General features: G+C 41.9%; 1 protein-coding gene across 1 annotated transcript; it reads right to left on the bottom strand.

Moving 5' to 3' along the window:
* Positions 1 to 375: 375 nt before the first annotated feature.
* Positions 376 to 9,999, bottom strand: LOC129810517 (UDP-glucuronosyltransferase 2A3-like). The gene is made up of 6 exons (XM_055861070.1): positions 8,974 to 9,999; positions 7,348 to 7,492; positions 6,981 to 7,112; positions 6,367 to 6,454; positions 4,903 to 5,122; positions 376 to 884 (listed from the first exon to the last, which is right to left on the bottom strand). Exons 1-6 carry the CDS (start codon positions 9,696 to 9,698, stop codon positions 614 to 616), a joined length of 1,581 nt encoding a protein of 526 aa, XP_055717045.1. The 5' UTR covers positions 9,699 to 9,999; the 3' UTR covers positions 376 to 613.
* Positions 10,000 to 10,594: the final 595 nt, after the last annotated feature.

Genomic DNA, 10,594 nt, shown 5'->3' with positions numbered 1-10,594 from the left:
ACCGTTATAGCGCAATTAATGTATTGTTTAGTGATGTGTAGTGGCTTTGCTGGCATGCATCTAAAAAAAAAAATGGGTGAGTTTGCCCCATCAAGATTTATATGCTAAAATTGCCACTGCAAAAATTGACGTTCATCATCTTTTACAGTGGCAATTTTAGCATATAAATCTTGATGGGGCAAACTCACCCATTTTTGATTCATGCTTATTATATGATATAATGACAACTTACACTGCTATAAATGCAAGGACAGAAAAGTAAATGTTTTATTTTATGTTTTATGTCACATGATTTTGGACAAATCCATCAAGACACCAACCATGATAAAAGGTTAAACATAGTTTTTAAATCACCAAGTACATTTTATTGTCTGTAGTTATAATCTCCCCTTTATATCTTAATGTAATGACATGAAAACAAAATGGCTGATTATTATCAATAACTTATCAGCAGCTGTAACAAGTTGTCCAGTGTAGGAAATCCTCATGGGTACCCTTGTTCATGAAGACCCTTTCGCACTATGATAATGTCGCCCATGACGATAATGCCCACTACGATAATGTCGCCCATGATTGTTTCAGTACATGACATTATTACCAGACCATGGGGTAGTCACTCTGTCTTCTGTCTTGCTTTAGTTTTTCTGAAACAGAAAGTACATGTTTTAACTGAGACTATAATGAAGAGTGCCATTACGGAGAGCAAGGCAGCTGTCACGTCCAGACAGTGGTACTGATACCAGCTCAGGTTATGGGACTCCACTCTCAGGTGCTTGGCCCCCTTGTTGCGCATCACAAACTCAATCCAGAACACCGCTGTATCCAATGGCTTCATTGGCTGGTCGTGGTGGAGACTGGAAAGCCTCATCATGTTTTCTTTGTACCTGGTGAAAGAGATATTAGTTATTTTGTCTTAAAGTATCCAGTCTGTTTATGCCATCACACCAAACTCATTGTCATATTAAGCTTTGATCTGGGATCAGGTTTAGTGTCTAAAGCACTTAATACATTACGCTAATCATTGTTGAAATCGGGGAGTGGACTTTGAATCTGTCTCCGTCTGTTCGTACATCAGACAGAACTGGCCCAATTTTTACAAAATTTGGGTGAATGATGTGTCTTGACATAGAGATCCGGCATTTACAAAATTACCCTGATAGGCCCAAGGGTGGCGCTATAGTAATATCTCTGCTGATCCTACGGCTATTGTCAGCAGTAATCATGTGCCTATGAATCCGATGTATACTGTTATCACTGAGGCGGTGTGGCCTAGGAGGAAGTCCACTGTGTGCAGCTCACCCTGCACTAACATCAATAACATGAGCATATCTACTTCTGATAAGCTTCCCAGTAAAGCAATGAAAACAAGTAAGCATCCCAGAAGAAAAGTGCTTAAAATATCCCACGTCAACATATGTAGCGTAAGAAACAAGGTTTATGAAATCAATCATTTGCTAGTAACAGATGACATTCATACATCTCTGAAACTCACTTAGATAATACCTTTGATGATACAGTGGTAGCAATAAAAGGTTATAACATTTCCATAAAATACAGAAATGCCAATAGTGGAGGTGTTGCTGTTTATATTCAGAACCACATTCCTGTAAAGATTAGAGAGGATCTCATGTTGAATACTGTTGAAGTAATATAGCTACAGGTTCATCTGCCTCACCTGAAGCCCATTCTGGTGGGAAGCTGCTCTAGACCACCAATTGCTAACAGTCAGTATGCTTGATAATGTATGTGATATCAACAGAGAGGTATATTTCCTGGGGTGATTTAAATATTGACTGGCTTTCATCAAACTGCCCACTCAGGAAAAAGCTTCAAACTGTAACCAGTGCCTGCAACCTGGTTCAGGTTATCAGTCAACCTACCAGGGTAGTTACAAACAGCACAGGAATGAAATCATCAACATGTATTGATCACATATTTACTAATGCTGCAGAAATGTGCTTTAAAGCAGTATCCAAATCCATAGGATGTAGTGATCACAACATAGTAGCCATATCTAGGAAAACGTTCGACATTTCCACATTAGGCTGGGCCTAATATAGTGTATAAGAGGTCATAGGAATCCCTACAAAACCGATTGTATGTTGTTGATGTAAAGAATGTTTGTTGGTCTGTGGTATGTAATGACGAGCAAACAGACGCTGCACTTGACACATTTATGAAATAGTTTATTCCAGTTACTAATAAGCACGCACCCACTAAGAAAATAACTGTTAAAAACTGTTAAATCCCCTGTGGATTGATGTGGAATTGAAAAATGGTATGGTTGAGAGGGATGAGACAAAAGGAATGGCAAATAAGTCTGGCTGCACAACCGATTGGCCAACGTACCGCAAATTGAGAAATCATGTGACTAAACTGAATAAAAACAAGAAGAAACTACACTATGAAACGAAGATAAATTACATAAAGAATGACAGTAAAAAAAAGCTTTGGAGCACTTTCAATTAAATTTTGGGCAAAAAGGCAAACTCAGCTCCATCGTTCATTGAATCAGTTGGTTCATTCATCACAAAAAACTACTGATATTGCTAACTACTTTTTCATTGGCAAGATTAGAAAACTTAGACATGACATGCCAGCAGCAAATGCTGACACTACACATCCAAGTATATCTGACCAAATTATAAAAGACAAGATTTGTACTTTTGAATTCCGTAAAGTCAGTGTGGAAAAGGTGAAAAAAATATTATATTGTCGTCTATCAACAATGATAAGCTACCAGGGTCTGACAACTTGGATGGCAAATTACTGAGGATAATAGCGGACGATTTTGCCACTCCTATTTGCCATATTTTCAAATAAGCCTACTAGAGAGTGTGTGCCCTCAGGCCTGGAGGGAACCTAAAGTCATTCCGCTACCTAAGAATAGTAAAGCCCCATTTACTGGCTCAAATAGCCGACCAATCAGCCTGTTACCAAACCTTAGTAAACTTTTGAAAAAAATGGTGTTTGACCAGATACAATGCTATTTTACAGTAAACAAATTGACAACAGGAGAGAAATTGATAATAAAAAGATTGTGGGGTCTGTTTTGTTAGACTTCAGTGTAGCTTTGGACAATATCGATCATAGTTTGCTCCTGGAAAAACGTATATGTTATGGCTTTACACCCCCTGCTATATTGTGGATAAAGAGTTACCTGTCTAACAGAACACAGAGGGTGTTCTTTAATGGAAGCTTCTCCAACATAATCCAGGTAGAATCAGGAATTCCCCAGGGTAGCTGTCTAGGCCCCTTACTTTTTTCAATCTTTACTAACGACATCCTTTGAGTAAAGCCAGTGTGTCTATGTATGCGGATGACTCAACACTATACACGTCAGCTACTACAGTGACTGAAATGACTGCAACACCTAACAAAAAGCTGCAGTTAATTTCAGTGTGGGTGGCATGGAATAAGTTAGCCCTAAATATTTCTAAAACTAAAGCATTGTATTTGGAACAAATCATTCACTAAACCCTAAACCTCAATCTTGTAATAAATAATGTGGAAATAAATTGAGCAAGTTGAGGTGACTAAACTGCTTGGAGTCACCCTGGATTGTAAACTGTCATGGTCAAAACATATTGAATCAACAGTAGCTAAGATGGGGAGAAGTCTGTCCATAATAAAGCATTGCTCTACCTTCTTAACAACACTATCAACAAGGCAGGTCCTACAGGCCCTAGTGTTGTCACACCTGGACTACTGTTCAGTCGTTTGGTCAGGTGCCACAAAAAGGGAACAGGGCAGCACGGCTCGCCCTTGGATGTACACAGAGAGCTAATATTAATAATATGCACGTCAATCTCTCCTGGCTCAAGGTGGAGGAGAGATTGACTTCATCACTACTTGTATTTATGAGAGGTATTGACATGTTGAATGCACCGAGCTGTCTGGATAAACTCCTGCCACAAGCTCGGACACCAATGCATACCCCACAAGACATCAACAAGAGGTCTCTTCACAGTCCCCAAGTCCAAAACAGACTATGGGAGGTGCACAGTACTACATAGAGCCATGACTACACGGAACTCTATTCCACATCAAGTAACTGATGCAAGCAGTAACATTAGATTAAAAACGTGATAAAAATACACCTTATGGAACAGCGGGACTATGAAGCAACACAAACATAGGCACACACACACACACGATAACATGGATTTTGTATTGTAGGTACAGTATGTGGTAGTGGTGGAGTACGGGCCTGAGGGCACACAGTGTGTTGTGAAATCTGTGAATGTATTGTAATGTTTTTAAAATGGTATAAAATAGCTTAATTTTGTATCCATAATAAATACAAATAGTAATCAACTGAAATTTCCCAAAGGGGGGGGGGGGGGGCTGCATCATCCGTGGGGGACGACATGTTCACTGTTGCTTTGTTTTAGTGTTGGTCAGGACGTGAGCTAAGTGGGCATTCTATGTTGTGTGTCTAGTTTTCCCGTTTCTGTGTTTGGCCTGATATGGTTCTCAATCAGAGGCAGCTGTTGATCGTTGTCCCTGATTGGGAACCATATTTAGGTAGCCTGTTTTGTCTTTTGGTTTGTGGGTGTTTGTCTTCCGTGTCAGTGTTTGTCGCCACATGGTACTGTTTCGTTTGTTCACTTCGTTTATTGTTTTGTTCCAGTGTTCAGTGTTGTTTATTAGAAAGACATGAACACTTACCCCGCTGCGCTTTGGTCCGATCCTTCTTCCACCACAGATGATCGTTACATGAGGCATGACAGAACAACTAAAACGTGATCATTTCCTCCCTGACTTTTTAATACAGTAATGTCCAAAAAATACCTCACTGACACGGGTTATTGGCTTTGAAATAAGCCAATCAGCAAGTGAGGAAACCAATCGTAGAGAATAGTTTTGTTTCGTTTGGTCAAATCTGCAAAAAGGACTTACGATGGATCATTGATCACAGAGTTGAGTCCTTCCGTCAGATCTTTGGATGTCATCTTGTTGAAGTCCATGATGACAGCCGCTCCTTTGGTCTTCATGTGCATGATGTTGACTGACTGGTCAGAGAACAGAGGGATACCCACCATAGGAACTCCATGGTAGATGGCTTCATAGAGTCCGTTGGTTCCACCGTGAGTGATGAAGGCTTTGGTCTTCGGATGACCTTTTGGGATACACAACACAACGACAGAGAGAGAACAGGGTTGTAAGGGTCAAAGACTGTGTGGGACCTACAGGGCCCGTGTTCATAAAACGTTTCAGAGAAGGAGTGCTGATCTAGGATCAGTTTTGACTTTTAGTTCATAATGAATGGACAGGGGGGGACCAATCCCTAGGTTGAAGATACCCAGGTTAGGACAAGTCTCGGGACCAATCCCTAGGTTGAAGATACCCAGGTTAGGACAAGTCTCGGGACTAATCCCTAGGTTGACGATACCCAGGTTAGGACAAGTCTCGGGACCAATCCCTTGGTTGACGATACCCAGGTTAGGGCAAGTCTCGGGACCAATCCCTAGGTTGAAGATACCCAGGTTAGGACAAGTCTCGGGACCAATCCCTAGGTTGACGATACCCAGGTTAGGACAAGTCTCGGGACCAATCCCTAGGTTGACGATACCCAGGTTAGGACAAGTCTCGGGACCAATCCCTAGGTTGACGATACCCAGGTTAGGACAAGTCTCGGGACCAATCCCTAGGTTGATGATACCCAGGTTAGGACAAGTCTCGGGACCAATCCCTAGGTTGACGATACCCAGGTTAGGACAAGTCTCGGGACCAATCCCTAGGTTGAAGATACCCAGGTTAGGACAAGTCTCGGGACCAATCCCTAGGTTGACGATACCCAGGTTAGGACAAGTCTCGGGACCAATCCCTAGGTTGCCGATACCCAGGTTAGGACGAGTCTCGGGACCAATCCCTAGGTTGAAGATACCCAGGTTAGGACGAGTCTCGGGACCAATCCCTAGGTTGAAGATACCCAGGTTAGGACAAGTCTCGGGACCAATCCCTAGGTTGACGATACCCAGGTTAGGACGAGTCTCGGGACCAATCCCTAGGTTGAAGATACCCAGGTTAGGACGAGTCTCGGGACCAATCCCTAGGTTGAAGATACCCAGGTTAGGACAAGTCTCGGGACCAATGTTGCTGTTACATCATTTCTGGTCCAATTGTTTAAAATTTTTCCTCAGTTATACATTTTAGTCATTTAGCAGATGCTCTAATCCAGACGCGACTTACAATTAGTGTATTTGTCTTAAGATAGCTAAATGAGTCAACAACACATCACAGTTGTATGAAAATAGCTATGGGATATTAGAATGGTCGTCTTATTGACCTTTGTTATCTTCAACCTGATCCTAGATCAGCACTACCGTAGGCCAAGGAATATTAAGATAGACAAGTTATTACCTAGTAAGTCATTCTGTGGAATCCACTCATAAACTCTTGTGTTGGGAGCCAGAGTCTCTGGTTTCTCCCCACTGTATCTCCACAGCACCTAAAACAGGAATAAGAATCTGCAATGAAACATAGTACTCATAACCAGAAGCTATGGTTTTCTGAAGGGGCCCCGATGGCCAAATTCATCAACACCGCTGAATGAATTCTGTGTAAAAACAACAACAAACAAACCCAGTAGGCTATCTTGTATATTTGTATCCCACAAAAGGATCAGATTGAGGGGACATATGTTCTCCCTGCTTAGTTTCAATGGGCAACTTATAACATCCAAGGCAGAGTCCCAAATGTCTCTCTATTTCGATATTCCCTATATAGTGCACTACTTTAGACCAGAGCCCTATGGAACCCTATTCCCTATATAGTGCATTACTTTAGACCAGAGCCCTATGGAACCCTATTCCCTATATAGTGCACTACTTTAGACCAGAGCCCTATGGAACCCTATTCCCTATATAGTGCACTACTTTTGACCAGAGCCCTAAGTAGTGCTCTAAATAGGGCGTAGTGCACATAAACAGGGCCATTTTGGAACAGAAGCTTGAAACAAACAGAACCAGACTCACCTTCTGCGGTATCTGTCCCAATGCAGTGGCTACGGTGTTTCCTCTCTCTGTAGTCATGTTCTTGACCATGGAGCCCAGTGAAAACACTACGATGCCGTCATCTCCTGAACTCTGCACAAACTCCTCCATGGCCTGATAACCAACAACGACACAGTCCCAGTGTCTCAATGGTACCAAATATTAATGATGGGATTCAATGATAATCAACCTTCATGCCTGACCGTTACAGTATCTTGTTAGACAGTTGACGGACTGTCTACGTCCGTAATGGTGCCCTAGCGCACTACTAGAGGGGAATTTGGGTGCCGTTTCGGGCATCGGCAATCAGCACTGCTTGTAAAATAGCGTTTAAAAGCAAAAGCCTTACCTCTGAAAGTGGCTTTGCAGGTTTGCAGTGAAGTCCTCCCACAAATTTGAAGTTTGGCAGGAAAGGTCGAGGATACTCCATGTCCCAGTATGTTCGTATCAACCAGATGTCAGCCTTCCCCATCATCTCACAGAACCTAGTCGGACTTCCTGATACATGTAGAGAATAGAATCAGAACCTTCATTCACCAAGGCGATGTACGTATACCCAGAATTTACACAGTCTACATACATTATATATACAGTATTGACTATATGTAAATTCCTCTGCCTATAGTCTCTCTGTATATTTTGTATAGAGACACAGTACTGCTAAATAAATTGCCTTGTCCACAAAACATGTAACTGTAGCGAGAGCCAGTTTCCCAGACACAAAATACTTTTTTTGTCTTGGACTAAAAAGCCTTTTTAATTGGACATTCTCCATTTAGCATGCATGAGTCCAGGGCCAGTATCCATCAAAGCATCTCAGATGTAGGAGTGCTAATCTAGGATCAGTTCAGCTTTTTAGATTATTTTGTAAAAACAGGGGGGACCTAATCCTTCAGCGCTCCTACTTCGAGACACTTTGTGGTTACGAACCCAGGTCTTGGTCCCGTGTGGCTCAGTTGGTAGAGCATGGCGCTTGCAACGCCAGGGTTGTGGGTTCATTCCCCACGGGGGGACCAGGATGAATATGTACGAACTTTCCAATTTGTAAGTCGCTCTGGATAAGAGCGTCTGCTAAATGACTTAAATGTAAAATGTAAATGTCTTCATCTGTCCAGTGTCCAGTAACTCAATTATGTTATTTATAGATTATTTGGACATGAAGCGTGACAATGCTATTATAGGTACCATTTACTTACTTGCAAAAGATAGCATTTGAAACAGTGGCCAGATAAACAAAACCAAAGTAGACATCTAACAGGTTGAGGAAACCCATATGTCGTGTTGTAATTTGGGTGAATTAGCTATTTAACATTGAAGGGGAAGGAGATAATTCCTGTAGCAGGAACAGCACCATCTAGTGGTCATAGCCTGGTTATATCAGGATGTAGGAAAGACTGAGGAAAGACTCTTTATGCATCGCAAAATGGCACCCTATTCCCTACATAGTGCACCCTATTCCCTACATAGTGCATCCTATTCCCTACATAGTCAGATGATGAAGGGGAAGGAGATAATTCCTGTAGCAGGAACAGCACCATCTAGTGGTCATAGCCTGGTTATATCAGGATGTAGGAAAGACTGAGGAAAGACTCTTTATGCATCCCAAAATGGCACCCTATTCCCTACATAGTGCACCCTATTCCCTACATAGTGCACCCTATTCCTGGGGCAGCAGGTAGCCTAGTGGTTGGTGGCTTGAACTAGTGACCGAAAGGTTGCAAGATCAAATCCCTAAACTGACAAGGTAAAAATCTGTCATTCTGCGCCTGAACAAGGCAGTTAACCCACTGTTCCTAGGCCATCATTGAACATTTGAATTTGTTCTTAACTGACTTAAATAAAGGTAAAATTAAGTTAAATTAAATTCCATACATAGTGCATCCTATTCCCTACATTCCCTGCACGGTCTGGTCTAAAGTAGTGCACTATATGGGAATAGGGTACCATTTGGGACGTAAACAGAATTCTGATCAACTTACCCTTTATCTCACTGTACAAAGTGTCCATGGTCGTTAGTAAGTGTACATTCATAAAGATATCCCAAAATGTATACTCAACAAAATTGTGAACCCGCTCAAAGAAACTCATTTTGTCTGTATACGGCAATTCCGGGGAAGGGACGTAAGAGGAGGGTGCTGGCATCTGTGCACATTGCCTCTCAAAAACCATGCCAAATGAGAACCTCAGGGATAAAATCAGAGGCAAGTCAAGAGCATCCGTGATTAAGTCACTGCACGGCAACATCGGATCAGAAAGGAGCGCGTCAAACTTGGACTGTCTCAGTGACTCCAGAAGCTCTTCGTTATTGAACAAAGACTTACACATGTTGACCATTATAACATTCCTTTTCTGCATGAAGTTTCTGATCCAAAGCCCCAGCTGCAGCATGGACACGTTCTGAGACTCGTTCATCCACCACTTTATGAAGTCATCCTTGAGAGCCTGCCAGTCTTGTTTTTCAAAGGGTACATCGTAAACCTTGAAGCCGAACCTCTCTGGCCTGGAGAAGTTGATGGACAGCGAGGCGGTGGACACCAGCACTGTAACACTATGGTTCCTCTCCACTAGCTCCTCCAGGATCACTCGCATGTTGTGCCAGTGACTATACTCTCCGGGAAAGACCAGCACGTTACCACCCTGTGTGCCCAAACACCCGCAGAGCAGGAGGGCCACCGACAGCAGCATCCTCACAGAAACCATCCTGGGGAGTAGACTAGACAGTAGCCTCTGACACCCAGACTTCTGACACTCAGCCTCCGACACCCAGACTTCTGAGTCAACGAGATGAGGTTTGGAAGGATGCCACCCCCCTAGACTAAGTAGATAGAGACCGGAGTGGAGGTTGATGCTTTCAAGGCGGCCACATACACCCAAGAGAGGAATAAGCGAAAAAAACACAAAGCTTTAAAGAAAACAAAAAAACAGCAGGGTTTGACTCTAATACGTTGACAACACTAAAAGAGGGAGTATTCATTGCAGTTTCAAAGCCTATTGGTCAGAAGGTATTATGATAATTAACGGTTGTGTGACTCCTGAAACTTGAGCCAACTCTTTTTTCAATGAGGTAAAAGTGCATGTGAACAAAACAAACACATACCTTACTGTGAGAAGAGCTTGAATTTCACAGTATTTCCACAAAAGGTAGAGACACTTCTGTTTCTGTTCAGATCTTGGCCCTGGTTTCCCCAAAACATCTTATTAATGCTGAAAGTTCATCATAATAACAAGATAACCAACGGAAAACATACGGGGTCTGTAAAATGTATATTGGTTCAGAACTTTTGTGAAATAGCGCAGTTACAAATAGAAATCAAACTGGAGGGACATCAGAAATAGAGGAAGGACTAAAAACAAACGAAATATAACTATTGTAAAATAGATTGTGTCTGTAAAATGTGTATAATATGTGTAGACTGAAGGTAGAAGCCGAAGCGTTTATTAGTTTACTCCAATTGGGGGATCGGTGGTAGGGTTTGGGGAGTAATAAAGATATATTCTTAAAAAAGTATGTATATATAGTATATATCTATATAGGTATGTGTATGTATATGTATGTATGCATGCGTGTATGTATATGGATATATACATTTACCCAA

This window comes from Salvelinus fontinalis, chromosome 2, assembly GCF_029448725.1.
Source record: "Salvelinus fontinalis isolate EN_2023a chromosome 2, ASM2944872v1, whole genome shotgun sequence".
NCBI lineage: Eukaryota > Metazoa > Chordata > Actinopteri > Salmoniformes > Salmonidae > Salvelinus > Salvelinus fontinalis.
The sequence above is the reverse complement of the archived record's forward strand: the minus strand, read 5'-3'. Positions and strand labels throughout refer to the sequence as shown.

Excerpts from the sequence above, each read along its gene's own strand:
- LOC129810517 (XM_055861070.1), bottom strand. The coding sequence starts at position 9,698 with ATGGTTTCTGTGAGGATGCTGCTGTCGGTGGCCCTCCTGCTCTGCGGG. Across the intron at positions 7,493-8,973 it reads TACAGTGAGATAAAGGGTAA|TCCGACTAGGTTCTGTGAGA; the intron begins GTTGATCAGAAT and ends TGTATCAGGAAG. Across the intron at positions 5,123-6,366 it reads TCCACAGAATGACTTACTAG|GTCATCCGAAGACCAAAGCC; the intron begins GTAATAACTTGT and ends GTATCCCAAAAG.